Source organism: Eulemur rufifrons, chromosome 16, assembly GCF_041146395.1.
Source record: "Eulemur rufifrons isolate Redbay chromosome 16, OSU_ERuf_1, whole genome shotgun sequence".
Taxonomy (NCBI): Eukaryota; Metazoa; Chordata; class Mammalia; order Primates; family Lemuridae; genus Eulemur; species Eulemur rufifrons.
The window spans coordinates 63,773,856-63,791,835 of NC_090998.1; the positions used below are offsets into that span (position 1 = coordinate 63,773,856).

The following is a 17,980-nucleotide window of genomic DNA, read 5'->3' on the forward strand; positions in this document are numbered from 1 at the left end:
CTTAAAGTAGGAGGTTGTTGAAGAGAATAATTCAAAGAGGAGAAAGCTTTTTCTACTTTTGCATTCCATGAGAGAGGTTCAGGAACTGTCTTAGTAAACTCATGAGACGATGGAGCAATTAAAAAAAAAAAATAGATACTTATTGCTTGTAATAACCAGGCAATCCAAAAATCTTTTGTTTTTTAGTTCTGAGCTTTAGTAAAATGGAATTGTCTTTGCTCCAGTATAAGATAAAAAACACCCATATGCTGACAGATCATGACTTGAATAATTTGTTCAGTTTCCTCACAAAGTCATGGAGTCTTCTCGTGAACTACTTAGATCAAGAGGGCACAGTAATAATTCACCTACGTATTGTAGGAGGATGGACCCTCAAAAAAATCAAATTATTTTGTTTAGATTGAAAAAAATATGAGGAAGAATATATAGTACAGTAGGCTCCCCCTTAGCCACAGGGGATATGTTTCAAGATCCCTAGTGGATGCCTAAAACCATGGAGTACCGAACTCCATATAATCATGTTTTTACAATCTGATAACCGAGATGGCTACTAAGTGACTAATGGACAGTAACAGGTGTACACTGCTTGGATACGCTGTACAAAGAGATGATTCACATCCCAGGCAGGACAAAACAAGATGGTAATGAAGATTTCATCACACTACTCAAAACAGCACACAACTGAAAACTTACAAATTGTTTATTTCTGGGATTTTTTATTTAATATTTTCAGATTGCTATTGACTATGGGTAACTGAAACTTCGGAAAGCAAAACCAAGGTAAGGGAAACTATGGTATAACCACCCACATATGCTATTAATTTTGCCACAAAATAGTAAACAAATGTTAACTGTCTTTATCTACATGTCTACACAAGAAAACTGCACATACGTATACCACTATGAAATATTTACTTCTTCGGCAATTAGAGGACAGGACACTTTCATATTGGGTACTACCAGGATCTAGGAATCACAATTTTAGTGCTTATTCTGAGTTCCTGAACAAATGGTAGCCTTTTCTGATAGGCTTCTCAACTGGCTATATGGGAGTATTTCAAGAACTGAGACACAATCAAGCTTGTGTTTATAAAGACTCAATAACGGGTTTTATTCCTGTGATTTCTTTGGGTTTGAGTGGATATTAGAATGACCTTGGTGGGGGTTTATGAGGATTCACTTAAACCTAAGTAGGTCAATTCCAAATATTCTGCTCATGTCAGAGAATCTTTAGCCCTAAGAGTAGAAGAAACCTGATAAAACAATGCATCAGGAGAGGCCACTACATGCAAGGGAACTACAATAATTTGGGTTATTTTAATGTAGGGCCTTCTGGAAGACATTTAATTTCATATTGCTGTTACAGTAAGTCTCAGTAAGTTAGCTGGAGCAAAGGCTCACAATTTAAATTGGTAAAAGTAAACAAGAATGGTAAGACCATAGGTTATCAGTGTTTGCTACAAACACCCTTCCCAGTTATTTTATTGGTAGTCTGATGAACAGATTGGGATAAAGCGGTGAGATGTAATGTAGAAAACAGCATGTGTATCCACCAGGAATTGGAAGACCTACCCTGCAAATAGATATAATATAGGAGATACAATGAGATACTACTGAGGTCCTCAGAGGGGTGTCATTGTTGGACCCCTAATAGACTACTTTCTTAGTTTTAGTAGGAAGCCTCTTTTCCAGTGCCTAATCTCTTTATAGATGTCATATTTCCTAAAAAAATTAAATATCCACCTAAATTGGGACTCAGCCATTCCACTCCTAGGTATTTACTCAAGAGAAATTAAAGAATATGCCCATAAAAGATATACAAAAATGTCCACAATAGTTTATTTGTAAGAGCCCAAAACTGGAAACAACCCAAATGCCAATCAACAGGTGAATGGATAAACAGATTGTGGTATATCCATACAATAGAATACTCAGCAATAAAATGGAGTAAATAGTTGATAAATGCAATAACATGGGTGAATCTACAAATAATTATGCTGACTAAAAGAAGCCAGACAAAAAATAGTGCACAGTACATGATTCCAACTTTATGAAATTTTTGAAAATGCAGACTATATAGTGACAGATCAGTGGCTGCCTCTGCCACTATCTGCTGGCTCTCCCGGAGCCACTGGGATGATCAATTACAAACGGTTCTGAGAAAACTTTTGGAGGTGATGGTGATGAGCAGGTGACTGCAGTGATGGTTTCATCAGTGCATATATGTGTCAAAACTCACCAAATTGTACATTTTAAGTATGTTCAATCAATTATATCTCAATGAATCTGTTTATAAATCCCGTGGTCACCAGGCCCATAAGGTGTGCATTTCCACCGTAGGGCTATCAGCTCTGGGTGATTCAATAAAGTGTTCTCAGTAGGAATTATCCAAATACATAAAGACCACTCATCGTTAAAAAGTCAGCAAAATGTCAATGTCCCACATTTTAGTATAAATCTTCCCCTTAGCAAATTCCTAGAAGAAAATTAAATCCATATATCAAGTTACCTTTCAAGTTAACGTCCAAAGACTAAAAAGTCAAAACTCAGAATCAAATTCCTTGCTGTTATAAGATAAAAGTCTAATTAAAGTTCTTCCCAGTTTCTTATTTCATTCACTCACAGTCAGAAATGTTCTTAATGCCTAGGTGGATTCCTTCAGCAGCTGCAGCCTAGGTGTCTTTTTTTGGGATACAACTCACAGGATACCTCAAAAGTTAAATTAACTCAACATCAAGTCTATGGTGTGCCTCAATTTACAAAAGGTCTAGAGTTAATAAAACACCCAAGATAATCACAACACTTGGTTTACACCCAGCAAATATAATGGCAGTTATCCTAAACAAAATTATGCCTCCAGAATCCAGTAGTTGTTATTGCCAGAGACAATTATGTAGCAGAAACTCTATAATTGAAACCCACGGATCTGGAGGAAGGAGGATAATCGGTAACCGCTTTAGCCTCAGCAGCATTCTAGTCACATGACCTGCATATATAAACTAAATTGGAAGAAACTTGGCAGCAAGAAGTTAAATTTATCACCATGCATCTAACATGGCACACTGTATCTTCTCTTTCAGAGAATGGCATTTGAAACATCGATGCCCTCTTACAAAGCACAGGATATGCAGAGATGCAGTCCCAATCACCAGATCTCCTTTGACCTGGTTCTTATCCTTCTCATCTAGTATGTTCAAAATCTCTTTAGATTCAAAATTTCCTTTTATACTGTGTTTCAATGACTGTCATGAACAATTTAGACCTTGAGATTCTCCAGAACTCTGTATTGCATACAAGACATTTGCCTTGAAGTTTAAAAGTAGCAAATACTGATATAGTCATTGATGTCTGGTATAGGTATTAATATTCTTTTTTTCCATTAAATCCTTGCCTCAAATGAGATTGCTTTCCAGTGTCTTAGCAACACCTGACAAGCCTGCTACTCACACATGCATATTTAATATAGGTCAAGGTCACATTGCAGCAGCCTGCACATGACTCCCTGCACATGTCAGTGCCACTGTTGATGCCAGCACAGCCAGTCACTTGCTAATTCTCACCTTGGGCTGACATCTGCTGAGACCGCCCAGGAGGCCAGCATTTGGGTGAGCCCCACTGGCACATTCTATGCCTTTGCTGAAGCCTATACGTCTCCACCACCCCAGCTCCACACTCCGCTTCTTTGTTGAGGCCTGCACACCTCTGCTATTAAAACCCAGTATTGCACCCTGCCTCTGTAGAAATTACCAATTTCCTGTGGACAAAGCTACCCTAAGCTTCAGGTCAAAATCTCATGTGCCTTAAGGCTTAAAGGCTCTTGCCAAAACTGAAGCAATTAAAAGTCTAAGGCACACTTCCAAAAATCAAATTAATGGCCCTAATAGAAGGCTCTACAAACTACCGAGACTGAACTCCCTGCGTACACATTAAAGTCTGAAACCTGAAACCACAAGCTCTGGCCACACCAAAGCCCTTCTGCTTACATACTGTGCTCCCTCAAATTTTATTCCTGTTATATTTCTTGATGAACTGACACATGCAGCACAAATTTTTAGATACATTCCCTAAAACACTGGCGTCTCCCCTGCCGTGTCCATTCCCCTCCACCATTCATCAAAAGAGCCTGCTCTTCACAATTTACACTGTGAGAATAGCAAGCAAGAGTACATGCACTCTGCTAGCAACCCAGGTCCTCCTCTCAAACTTAACACTTGGATGTCACTCTACCTCTCCTAGGCAGAACAAGTGGCACAGGGTAGTTAAGAAGACCATGAGGCTGATGGTGCCTGCTCCACATGGAAGGAAACGGATATAAGTGTTATCCCCCATCCATAACAATAACATACATATATTTTGTAACTAATTTTTAGATATTTAAATATCTAAGCTTCCTTCTCTTTGTAATTTTCCTCATGTTATCTTCACCTCTAATCTTAACCTTGAAGGCTTTTCTCAAATGCTATTTTACCCGTGAAACTTTTCTCTGATTTCTTCAACAAAATCTCTTTCTTCTCTGAGGCCCTGGTCCGACGCTTTATAAAGTGTAGTATAAACACCAACCACAACAGAATCATTGGGGTTGCCTGTTAGAATTTTCATTACTGAGCCCATCCACACTATCCAAATCTCTGGGGATCAGGACTTAATACATGCATTTTAAGAAGCTCCCTGGGGGATTCTTTGTTGCATTAAAGTCTGGACCTTTTGTTTTACACATGACTGTCACTGATTATTTTTTGCCCTATTATGTCATTATTTGGCATTTACTCCCCTGTAAAAACCTTAATTTTTTTTTTTTTAAAGAATAACTCCTTAAACTTTCACATAGTAGCTGCTTAATAAGAGTTAAAATATACTTAACTAATTTTCACTCCTCTCTCAAAAAGATTAGATCTCCTTTCATATTTTGTCATGATAAAGCATCTCAAAGTACAGACATAAAATCAGTATAAAACAAATTATTGAGATATTTACTGTGCATAATGATGTATTGTCTTTGCCAATATAGCCAAATTTAGGCATTCTGGGCTGCTTATTTTAAATGCAATATAGTGTACTGCAAAATTCTAGGTGTTGTTTTTCTATGCAATAAAGAATACATTCAAGCTGGGTATGGTGGCACATACCTGTAGACCCAGCTACTCAGGAAGCTGAGACAGGATTATTTGAGCCTAGGAGTTCAAGGCCAGCCTGGGCAAGATAGTGAAACCAATCTCCTTAAAAAAAAAAAAAAAAAAAAAAGTAAGTTCAGTGTTTCCTAAGTGCTTCCTATTGAACTTTTGCCTTAATTGCAAGGCAGGAGAAACACCTATTCCAGTAGTTTCCCCTCAGCTCACAAGAATATCAACAGGGATGACACAGTGACAATGTTCTTATAGTGTAGGGTCCCACAAAATCTCAAAAGCTTAATTCTGGCTGTGACAATGCTGAGTTTCCTTCATCATCACTCAAAAGATCTTACACGAACAAGCTATGTACTTCCATTTAAGGGAATGTTTATAAACATCATATTCTCTGAGTTCATAAGCTAAATTGCTTTATGAAGAACACCCTGTTATACTGTGAAGGCAGAAGGTTATTTCAGCACCCAAGTATCTGGAAAGACCACCCCCCGTAACATGTACTTAATTTAAAATAAATAAATAGATAACCCAAGGGGAGTCTTTGCCTCCTTCATCATTAAAATGAATTTCAAAACCATATAGCTGATTACTAAATTGAAATTTTTCACTGAAATCCTTCATTGGAAGCTCTGATCCTTTATTTTCAAAACATTTTATTTCATACAAATTTCATATGGTACAAAAAGTACTACATGCTTGAGCCTGTCTCCCAAATTGAAGGTTCTTTCAGTTCTTCAGGCCAACCTTCCTTCAGAGGCAAATAAATAAGAAACATGTCATATTATGTAGAGCATATATAGAAAAGTTTCTTCTAAAAGAACAAAAATATTTGGACATTTTGTATTTAGTAAAGCTTAGCAATCCAGTTTATGTTGACAAATCAAGTTCATTGTTGGGGGTACCTATTACACATACAAAAGAACTCAACAAACAGCAGGTATTTTAACCTGTGAGGAAAAAAATATGATTCATTTTTTTTCTTGTATTTTTTGAAGAAGATACTCCATCTGTAAATTCAAGTTTGGTTGGCCCTTTTTAGTCTTTTTACTCAATATTTTGAACACTTCCATTTTCTTCTTTTTGTAGCGCCTTTGAGCTTCTTCTCTCTCTTGTTTTCTCCTCTCAAATTCCTGAAATATTAACAGATGTAGCTTTCATTAGTAACAAACAGTAGATATAGTTTAGAAATTATTTTGAAATAGCTATCACCATGCAAATACTCTAAGATTTGCCTCTTATATTTTGCAAAATGTGAATTCTTTCCCATAATTGAAACACTGTGTCCTCTTTGCCTTCACACTATAATGATACATGCTATAACAGAGGATAATGTAAAGTTATTAAACAGTTTTACTCATTTGTATGCAAATAAAACTAGATTGCAAAAGAGAAAATACATATATAAAATGATGTCATTTGATTAAATTCATTACAGAGTTAGAAGAGCTTTTAGAGGTTATCTAGTCTAATTTCCACATAACACTAAAACATCATTTCTAGAAACCTATATCTGATATTCTTTTTAATTTTCCATCTGACTAATTTATAGATTTAATTCAAAAAACACTTGGTAACTACTTACTATATATGGACAAAGCATTCTGCCAGGCATTATGATTTTGAGCATTTAAGAACTATCATGTTCATTTGATTTGCTAAGATAAACATTTAAGTTTGAGTATAAGAAAAAATAACTCAAAGTTAAATATAGACCTGGAAAGCACTACTTGAAATGTGTAACAATATTCTTACTAAATTAAGTATAAAAGTTAAACAGAAGTTCTTAAATAATGTAATACACGTACTGTCTTTCAATTTCCCCTGTAACACAAAGCCTCAAAATGACACAGCCTTACATCTATCTGCATGGTAACCGATAATTTAAAAAGTGCTTTCATACATATTTGATATATATCATATGTGAAATTACAGCATATTCCATTTTTTTAAAACTTTTTACGCTAGGTTATTTTGTTTATTTTGCACATAAGGAGCTGATGCTCAGTGCTATTGAAAGTGACCTGCTCAAGATCTCAAGTAACTGTTAGAGCTGAGTCTCATAACCAGATATTCTGAATTCAAAAATCTCTTCAATTTTCCATGATGCTATGCTGTATCACTTAAAATTATATTCTCATATGATATATAGTGTCTTATTTATTTTAAAAAGTGCATAAAGATCTGTGAATTTAGCTACATGGAGTCTAGTTTACCCCTAAGGAGTCTCTCCAAACAAAGTAAAAAAAAAATTAATATCCTTAGCACCAATTATAGGTCCTTATTTAACTAATGCTCTTCACAATTTTGATTTCTCATGGGTAATGGTGTTGGCTTATATAGTAACATTTAAAATTTCCAAGTTCTAAGAAACTGTTAATTGTAATGATCACAAAGCCCTAGTTCTGTAGAAAGGAAATTTTAAAAGGATATGAAATGTTTTACAGCACAATGGTCCCTAAATGTACTTCTCTGGTATACTATTTCCAAAGGTGGCAGATATCAAATGGTTGGAAAAAACATAATGTAACAAGCTATAAAACAAAGTTCTAGTATTTCCACAGAGAAATGTTTCGGATTCAATCCAGTCTGCCACTAATTTAAGAACAATCATAAACACATTAGATATTGAACTCTAAGCAGCTTTCTTGACTACACATATTCTAAAGCAAAAAAAAAAAAATAAGGGAAATTATGTCAATGCTATCTTTGAGGTATTTTTATTGATATACTATCCTTTTTAAAGTTATAGAATAAAGCTTCAATGCAAAACATAAGAACCATAGTTTCTACAAAATCATAATTTTGTTCTACTCATTTGGAAAAATCTAATTCTGGTCTATAATTCTGGTCTTCTGAATGATAATGGAGTGGCAACATTTTGCTAAGTTAAGCTAGTTTTTTGTTTTTGTTTTTTTTTTTTTAAATAGACAAGACTAACTCTATGGTAAAGATGTTCTTCTAACACCTCTCCATTGGCTTTTACATGCTTCAGTGTAAGATTATGAAAATCATCTGTATTTTCCTTGGGTCAGTGGTTCCCAAATTTTATTATACATAACAATCTCTTGAGGAATATGTTGAAAGTACAAGTTCCTTGACTATACTCTAAAAAATATTGTCCCAGATGCTCATATTGTTAACCTATGAGCACAATGTTTAAAATCCTATTCTTCATCTACTAGCATTACCTGAAATAATATAAACAAATCAAGAATTTGAACATAATGCAATTCTCCCCCTCTGTTCAGACCATTCATTCATTCAACAAATATTTACAGAGCAAATACCATGTGACCAACACTAAGAAGCACAGTAGGCATATACACTTAGGAGAAACACGAAAAAATACAACTAAATATTTTAAAAGTATTAATACAACTTACTTGTTTCTTAGCAGCACGTTTAGCTTGTACCTGTTCATATTCTTCTTGTGCTTTTTGATTTGATGTTTTCTTTTTATTTTTCTTTGGAATATTAAAAGACCTTTATAAAATAAATTAAGACAAGTCAAAAGAAATAAAAATGATTTAATCAAAATTATAGTGCAATTATGTCAAATATAGTACTTATACAGTGAAACCTCATGATGTAAATTAACTGAGGGGAGAGAAAAATGGGGTAAGTAAATAGGACATTAACCTTACTAGTAAAATGTCCAAATAAGATACTAAAAACATAGTTGCAGCTTTTAAAATTATAGATTAACTGAAAGGTGGTAAATGGAGATTCTCAGAGAACTACTTCAAACTGAAAATACAGAAAGATTTAAAGGCCCTAAAATGTAAAAAAAAAAAAAATTTAAAAGTAAAACAAAACAAAAAGGAAAGCAGTATATGAATGATAGAAATAAAAGGTTGAAAGAGGTATTCAACTGAAGGATGTTATGGAAATTATGAATGTTCATGAATTTTTATCTCAAAGTTCTTTGACTACCTTGTCAGTATTCTATTTCATCTACTGTAGTCATGAATCCCCACACCTGGAACCTTAGTCCCCATTTAGAACTATTCTAGCCTGAAGTACTTCTCACATCTCTGAAGATGTTCCTCTTGCCAAGGCTAATCCAACCACTTGGGATTCCATCCATTTCCTCAGGATACCTGATTCAGTAATAATCTTCTTTTCTCTTAACTTTTCATTATATTCATTCTATAACCACAACATATTTTAGTAGCTCCCTTCTAAAAGTAAACAAATGCATAAATTACCCATTTTCAGATTCTTTGTCCCCCTCTAACTACCAATCTTATTCCCTAACCTCTCACAGTCAAGTTTCTAAAGAGAATAGTGAATTGACTAATTGTCAGTTCTCATTCACTCCTTAACATTTTTATGTCTGATTTCTGTTCTCACCACTCCAATCAAAGTGTCCACGCCAAGACAGTGATGACCTTCTAGTCAAACATCACAACAGTGGACACTTTTCAGTCTCTTTTAACTGACTACTCACTACGTTTGCAAACTCTACTCCCTTAGTTTGGGTGATATTCTTCTCTCCTGATCCTTTCTGATTGCTCCTTCTTAGTCTGTCATGCTAGAGCCTCTGTTTTCCTCACTCCAAGTTTTTCCCTTAAGGTATAGGTATTTCTCTTCTTAGTTTCCATACTCTTTGTCTTTGGGCAGACAGATTCATGACCATGGCTTCAAATGCCACATGTATATATCACTGAAAGCTTAATCAGGGTTTCTACTGAAAAATTTCCCTCCAAAGTCATCAGTGATTGCCTAGTCCACAAATCCAAAGACCTGTTCTCAGTTGTTTTCTTTGAACTTTATAGTACAGTAGTAGAGCCCCTCTTATCCACGGTTTCACTTCTCATGGTTTCAGTTACCTGCAGTCAACCATAGTCTGAAAAATACTAAATAGAAAAATTCCAGAACCAAATAATTAATGAGTTTTAAATCATGCACTATCCTAGGTAACATGATGAAATCTTGTGCTGTCCCACCTGGGATGTTAATTATCTTTGTCCAGCACATCCAATCTATATATGCTACCCTCCCATTAGTTACTAAGTAGTCATCACATTGACTGTCACAGTATTGTACTGCAATGTTCAAGTAACCCTTATTTTACTTAGTAATGACCCAAAGCACAAGAGTAGTGATGCTGACAATTCAGTTAAGACAAAGAGAAGCCATAAAATGTTTTCTTTAAGTGAAAACATGAAAGCTTTCTACTTAAGGAAAGAAAAAAATTGTATGCCGAGAATACTAAGATTTACAGTAAGAACAATTCTTCCACCCATGAAATTATGAAGAAAAAAAAATCCGTGTTGGTTTTGCTGTCATACCTCAAACTGCAAAAATTATGGCCATGGTACATGATTTAAGATGGAAAAAGCATTAAATTTGTGGGTAGAAGACATCAACAGAAATGTGTTCCAACTGACAGCAACTAAGTTTGGTACTATTCGAGGTTTCAGCATACTGGGGGTACTTGGAACATATCCCCTGTGAATAAAGAGGAACCACTGTAGATGATAATCAACTATCCCTACTTCTCACAACTTTCCTCTGTAGACTTAGTTGTCACTGTATTTCCCTCTTCTTCCAGTTTTGAGAAGTTTAACTTCTCCAATGACAATTTTTTCCTGTTTTCACCTCAAAATAAGAAGTAATATTTAAAAATGATTTTTTACCTTCTTATCTTGTCTCATGATTTAATCCTCCTCACTTCAATTATCACTGGGAATGATTCAAATCTACATTTCTAGTGCTAAACTTTTCCCTGAGCATTACACTCATTATTTAATAATATCATGAATAAGCCTACTGAAGAAACTAAACTTTTAGTGTCTCTGCCTTTATTTCCGACTATGTCTTTCCTGGGGTCCTATTTACTGCTGGTTTTAGCACAAATAGCTCACTGTTTTAAAAGACAAAATTTTAGTGAAGTAGAAAATTAGAATTCCAAGTAACACCTGGCTTCTTTTAAGTTTAGATTTTAGCATGGTTTTTTTTTTACTTGAAGTATGTGCAGTAACAGTTTTATAAGATAGCTCTTAAAAAGCCAAAGTGATACGGAGCTGTGTGTTTGTTTTTTTTTTTTGGAGACAGGGTCTCGATCTGTCACCTAGGCTGGAGTGCAATGGTTTGATCACAGCTCACTGCAACTTCAAATTCCTGGGCTCAAGCACCTCCTGACTCCTAAGTAACTAGGACTACGGGCACATGCCACCCCACCTGGCTAATTTTTCTGTTTTTTGTAGAGAAGGGGTCTCACCCTTGCTCAAGTTTCCTTTGAACTCCTGGCCTGACGCAATCCTCCTGCCTCAAGGTCTCCCAAAGTCCATTTGTTTTTTAACTGCAACCCACTCCCACTCTTCTACAGAAAATCCAGATTAGTAATAATAGTAGCAGCTACCGCCCATAAGCACTCATCAAATATCTTACACCTTAAGTGCCTCACGTTTAACTCACTTAGTCTTTACAATAATTTCATGAAACACTTTGGGAACATCACAGTTTATGGGAATAATCCATTCTGGACTTGTGCAACATGGTGGCTCTGAAGTATACACTTATTACAGTATTATTGTGCCCATTAGAGAAAAGGGCACTGGGGCAGCAACATGTCATGTCTGGCTCTAGAACCCATGCTATTAATGGCCAGACTTATAAACCTCTCAAAAATTAAAAAAAAAATCATAATAATAATAAAAGGAGTTAACTATGGTCCAAGCAAATCACGTGTACTTGAGAAACAGAAATCCAAACTCCAGATCTCTTAATTCCCATTTCATTACTTTTTCAATTAAGCTAAACTAGCCTACATTGGTTATTGAAGCTAAAAATAAAGCCTCAATGAAAATATGTTCACCTAATTACACTGACTTCTAAAATGCATTAAATGAGAAAAACTCCAATTCCTAAATAAATTGTCCTATAATGCCTTTCATAAAATAAAGGATTTCAAAAGAAGAAAATACATACTTTACTGTCTTGCTACATTGTTTTTCTGGCTGAGGCTGGTCAAAGCTACACTGATCTTCAGACAAAGTCTGGTCAATGCTATGCTGTTCTTCACGCAAAGGCCGGTCAACTTGCTCTTCTGACAAAGGCTGGTCAACTTTTCTTAGCTGCTTCCTGAGTCTTTCCTCTTCAGCTAAATAGAGATGTTTCAGATGATCTGGGTATCGATCTTTGAATTGGGATTCCTGTGATGTTTGAGCCTTCTTTTTTCTCCATAGCAATTTCTTGTAATTTTGCTGAATCTTCAGTTTCCTCCGAAACGCAAAGCCTTGTCCTACATTGAGGAATATTAAGTCAAAATTACTTGCACAGAAAATAAGTGAAAAATGAAGTCGTTAATTAGAAATGAAAATCTTTTTACGTCATCGAATTCAGAGGCTAGGATTTTTTTATGTTTTGCTTTAAAAGATTATTTCAAGCAAGAAATTTAAGCTGATAGATTGAAAAGCAAGTCGGCCCTTTGCAAGACGACGAGGCTAACATTAGTCGTGCAGACAATCTCAAAGAAAAGTCATGCAAGTAAGAACCTTAAAGAAAAACTGACTAGTTCTGACTGTTGCACCACCTGAGGTTTACAATTGTACCCACAAATTAAAACAAATTCCTTCATTCATCTAAAAACGCTTAATCAGGTTCTTCAAAAAAAAAATTTAAAGATAGAAAACAGTACATTTATTATTTTACGTTGGAGAAATTACCATACAATTGATTTTTCGAAAATACTTCAGCGTAAAAGAGAAGATGATGTACGACTTCCTGAACAGCTAACAATTATCAGAAGACTGAACATATTCAACATTTATATTATACATTCCAAGTGCAATCTGAGGAACCTTACAGACAAAAAGACAAACATAAACTGAAGTGAAGACGAGCAAAAACAATAAAAGACTGGAAGGCTACTGGGTATTTGTAATCAGCAAAGCTTTGGGGCAGTATGTTTCTAACACTGTCTTCTCTATCCTCTACCGTAATATAGGAGCATATACATATACATAATATATTCAGAAGACCAGTAGACACTGCTTACGGTGTCACAGGAAAAATACATAGAAAAAGAGTTCTGATGAAACAATAGGGTTATGTCAAGGAAGACGCCTAAAAGTTTAAAGCTAACAACGCTGCCCCGTCTTCCTATCTAGAGCTCTGCGAAGCCCATAGCTTCAGCGAGCTTAGGATTGGTTTCTTCGGCCCCAAGCAGGACCCAGTCTGTTTCCGAAACCCTTCTTCGGAGCTTTGGCAGGTCACGTATACCAGGACTTCGCAAGCTTGGACTTGTAAATGGCTGCCTTTTTACATACCCTCACGAACGCTCCCCACGAAGGCTTGCGAATTGTTTGGCCGCCATATCCTCTGTTTCACATTCTTATTCCTGAATGCGACCGAAGAACCCCCTTCGCCACGTGTACCCAAACCCCCGCTCCGCTGCCACCGTGCCAGCCTCACCGGCGCCATTTCCGCAGACCAATTCCGTCGCCAGAAAAATCACAACAGACGCTCTCAAAATACGTCATCAAACCGAAGCAATCGATCGCCTCTACTCGGACCTCTACTTATCGGGCCTGTGCTACTTTTGGTCGCGCTGTTGCCGCACAGCCATGTTTGCGCCACCTACAGCCCTGGAGGGTGAGCGTCATGGCTGCTTCTGGGCCTCTCCCCGTGACCCCGGAACTGCCCACGCTGCGTGCCAAGTTGCAGGGACTGCTGCGGTTCTTGAGGGACGCCTTGTCCATTTCCAATGCACATACGGTAAACTTCTACGCAGAGTCCGTGTGGGAGGAGCTGGTCGACTTGCCCCCGGAGACGGTGCTGACAGCGCTGAGGAGGTCGGTGGCGGAGGGGGAGGCCCGGCCCTCCGAGTCGCGCCCCCTAGTGGAAGCAGAGAGGGGATCAGGTGAATGGCGGGACAACCCGGCGGGGCGAGGCGGAGGAGAAGGTCCGGGCCTGCCAAGCGTGCCCCCTGCTGGAAGCGCGCCAGAACCTAGGGAGCGGCGGGCCAAGGCGGGGCGACCTGAGGCGGGGCTGGGGAGGCACGTCTGGAGACGCGAAGCGGTGGGATTAGCCGAGGGGTGGCAGGGGGACGGTTTTCGGGATCTCTCTCTCTTCTCTGGGTCCGTGTATATTTCCACAGTTTAAAGAGAACAAGAAGCAGGGCAGGGCGTTCATTCATTTAGTAATTCAACAATACTTGTTTGACTCACGGGAAACTAGGGGAACAGTGCTGTCACAGGGTTTATAGATTCCAGATACACGGCAGAAGATTAATTAACGGTTAATGAAATAAAGATAATTTCAAATGGTGGTAATGGCCAAGTAGGAAATAACAACATATAATATGATAGTGATTGTGTAAGGAGGCTGCCTTAAGTTAGGCGGCCAGGAACATGAAAGGACACCAGCCTGCGGAGAGCCATAGGAAGGGATTCCAGGCCTTAGGACTACAATGGTAGCAGTGAAGATCTTGAATATTCACTACTTCATTTTAAAACTATTTTAAAGTATCTATTATGTGCCATGAATTTTTGTAGGCTCTGCGGTTTCCTGCTTTCAAAAAAATTAGATTGCCTGGCTGGGTGGCTCTTGTCTGTAATCCTAGCGACCGAAGAGGCTGAGGCAGGAGTATCGCTTTAGTTTAGGAGTTACAGACTGCAGTGAGCTGTGATCGTGCCACCGTACTCCAGCCTGGGTGACAGAGCAAGAACCTGCCCCCCCAAAAAACTTAGATCCTGGGATTTCTCCTACCTTGTTTCAGGCTTTCCAAACCTTGCCCTTGCTAGTGAACTTTATTCTTTGCCCATGCTATGAATGCAAAGCACCACTAGAGGGGCCTGTTATAATATCTCTTGGTAAATACCGCTTTCTTTAAAATCATAACATTGTTGAAAAGTTAGGCACCTCTTTAGTTTGCTCTCATAATATTTCATGTTATGAAACATCGCAACTTTACTTAAACTCCAGAAGAGCAGTGTCTGTGTCTGTCTTGTCAACTGATGTATTCTTAGCTCCTAGCACCAAGTAAAATGTTTGGCATGCATTAAGTGCTCAAAGAATATTTTCTGAATGGACAAATTAATGAATGACTCATGGTAGCTTTTAAATAAATAGATAGAATAGATAGAATAGGATAGAATAGAATAGAAACTATCTTTAGATACAAAACCTAAGACTTTCATGCGTGTTTAGCCTAGTCTTCATACAATAGAATTAGTCTTACATATCATAATAATAATTGGATTAACTGATATTTACTATATATCCTACAGTATGCTAAGTGTTTTCATATATATTTTCTCTTTTAGTCTTTACATCATCCTTGCAAGATGGGTTCTGTTATTTCCAATTTGTGAAATTGTAAGTTGGGGAGTTAATTTTCCAGGGACACAGCTTATAATGGAAGATTCAAGCCTGGGTCATCTGACTCCAGAGTCTAAGCTCTTAACCACCTTGATAAAAGTCTACTCTGAATTATTTAGCAATTAATTACCAAGTCCATTTATTATTAAAATCAATATTTAATGGGACTAATTCATTTCTTGGTTTTTTGTTTGTTTGTTTGTTTTTTTACTGTCTTTCCCCCTTTTAAGAATTGTTTTGTTCACTGCTGTATCCCTAATGCCTAGAATGATGTCTGTGTAGAGCAGGAAGGAAAACAGGAGTAACTCCATGACAGACTGGACCTCTTAGGAAAGGCTTAAGTTTTGGTTTCCCCAACGCAGGCCCTCCCCCTCCCTGGAATGCCGCTGGTAACAACTGAGGGCCCTGGCTTGGAAACTGGCCAATTAGGAGCCAAAGCCCCGGCTTTGGAAACTGGCCAATCAGGAGCCAAAGCTATCGGCCACTTTTGAGGGAACAAATGAACTAAAAGGGGGGTGGGGGGGGGTGTGCCCAATACATGTAACCTATCGATAAGTATAAAAGCTTTGTTTCCACCCCAGGGCGAGGTCCGGGCTCGTGGAGAGACCACTGCGCTGGTGCTCTGAGCCTTGGACCCTAGCCTAGGCTAGAAAATAAACTCCTTTGTCTGTTGCAGCCTTGGTGACTCTGCCTATCTGTTCCTGGGACTGAGGGAAACCGGTTCTTACAGTCTGGTCAGATTTGGTAGCTAATAAAATACCTGGCAAGGAGTAATTAAATGAATAACATTTACTTGTTCTCTCAAGTTAGGAATGAAAAGCTAACATCTTTTGGGAAAACCTTACAATTAATTTTGTATCTGTCCAACAACAATGGAATCTAGACTAGATTTTTCTACCTTTGAAATATCTCTGGCCCTTCAAACTTTTTTACATAAAACTTCAATTGTACAAATGATCAGCTACCTCTAGTAATAAAAGTGAATTTTTATAATTTGTGCTTATCAGAAATCTTAATTTTTGTTTATGTGAAGATGGCCATTTTTTGCCAACACTGTATGAGGTCCATTGTTTGTGTCAGAGAAGAACATTAGAGTCCTTTGACCAGATTTGTATCTTATTAAGGAATTGTTAGCTATTATGAACTGTATCGTTTAGCAATTAAATTTGGAGTCAGACAGGGTTTAAGTTCCAGTTCTACCACTTCCAGTTGTGTGATTTTGGGGAAATTCACTTATTCATTCAGTCAGGAAACATTTACCAAGTGTCAGCTACGTGCCTGGCACTTTTCTAGGAGTTTGGGAAATAGCAGTAAATAAAACAAAATCCCTACCTTCATCTTGCTTGGATTCTAGATGGAGGAGATAGACAAAAAAAGATTTTTTAAGTGCTACAGACAAAAATAGATAATGGAGGAGTAGAGAAGAGGAGGTAGAAGAGGAAAGTATGTTTTCAGTTTTAAATAGGTTGTCCTGGTAAGACCTCATTGAGGTAACACTGGAAAAAAAGGTCTAAATAAGGACAAAAATGAGCCATGAAGACACCTGAAAGGAAAGTATTGTGGATGGTGAGAACATGGAATGCAAATGTGTTTAAGGAACAGCAAGGAGACTGGAATGAATTTTTATCAGGGACTCACAAGGAGTATGGTTTTTTGCTGGTTCTGTATCAGGAGTTACAAGTAAACACAATTCTCAGAGCTATATGCACAGTGTGTGAAAGTACACAAACAGATGTTTGACACAATCATTTCCTTTTTACTGGACAAAGTTGTTTCTAAAAATCATCAGTGTAGCCATTTCGGTAGGTTTCATTCACCAAGTAATCTTCTGGCCTGATCAGAGTCTTGAAAGTTTCTTCTCCATTGATCATATAAAAGAATTAGAGAAAAAAAATTTTTTTTTTAAGATAAAGAGGAAATATGTTGAAAATAACTGTATTTCAAGGGCATGCATAAATTACGTCTTTGCAGACCTTCTGCCTTGGTCAAATCATAGCTCCACCACTTACTAGCTGTGTTAACTTAGACAATTTGCTGTGTGTGTGCTTTGGGGAACACATTCTGTTACAGATCATCTACAAGCTGACATCTGTCTGTTGAAACTGTTGTAGCTGATTTTTGTATTTTCCTCCTTTTTTTCAAAAGTAAGTATAATATTACCTAACTTGTAGAACAGGGTTATAGTAAATATTAAAGATGACACATATATAGCAGCTAGCATAGATCTGAGATTGTAGCATGGGTTCAATAAATTGTGGCTAATAAATGATGATGATGATGGTTGTGGTGATGATGATTGGTAGTGAGGGTGTAATTAGGTCTTTCCTTGAAAGAAATAAAGGAATGCCTTGTCAAGAACTAGAATCGCATATTCTATAACAACTATATTAACAACTATCAATTGTCATTGTTGGCTTATCTGTATCTGTAACTAGATTATAAACTGTCAAAAAACAGAGGAACAATGTTTATCTTTTTCACTGTTATTCTCAGCACAGTAAACAGTTTCTTTTTATAGATGAGTAAAT

The 17,980-nt window shown here is 37.1% G+C and overlaps 2 protein-coding genes across 2 annotated transcripts in view; one reads left to right on the plus strand and one right to left on the minus strand.

Moving 5' to 3' along the window:
• Positions 1 to 5,762: 5,762 nt before the first annotated feature.
• Positions 5,763 to 13,569, minus strand: CCDC59 (coiled-coil domain containing 59). Its single transcript, XM_069490711.1, has 4 exons — positions 13,400 to 13,569; positions 12,060 to 12,372; positions 8,507 to 8,606; positions 5,763 to 6,253 (listed from the first exon to the last, which is right to left on the minus strand). Exons 1-4 carry the CDS (start codon positions 13,551 to 13,553, stop codon positions 6,092 to 6,094), a joined length of 729 nt encoding a protein of 242 aa, XP_069346812.1. The 5' UTR covers positions 13,554 to 13,569; the 3' UTR covers positions 5,763 to 6,091.
• Positions 13,570 to 13,696: 127 nt separating this feature from the next.
• Positions 13,697 to 17,980, plus strand: part of METTL25 (methyltransferase like 25) — an 82,639-nt gene continuing 78,355 nt past the window's right edge. Inside the window, exon 1 of the mRNA XM_069490338.1 lies at positions 13,697 to 13,992. Coding sequence (XP_069346439.1) covers positions 13,734 to 13,992 — 259 coding nt within the window. The 5' untranslated portion in view covers positions 13,697 to 13,733. The remainder of the gene's footprint in view (positions 13,993 to 17,980) is intronic.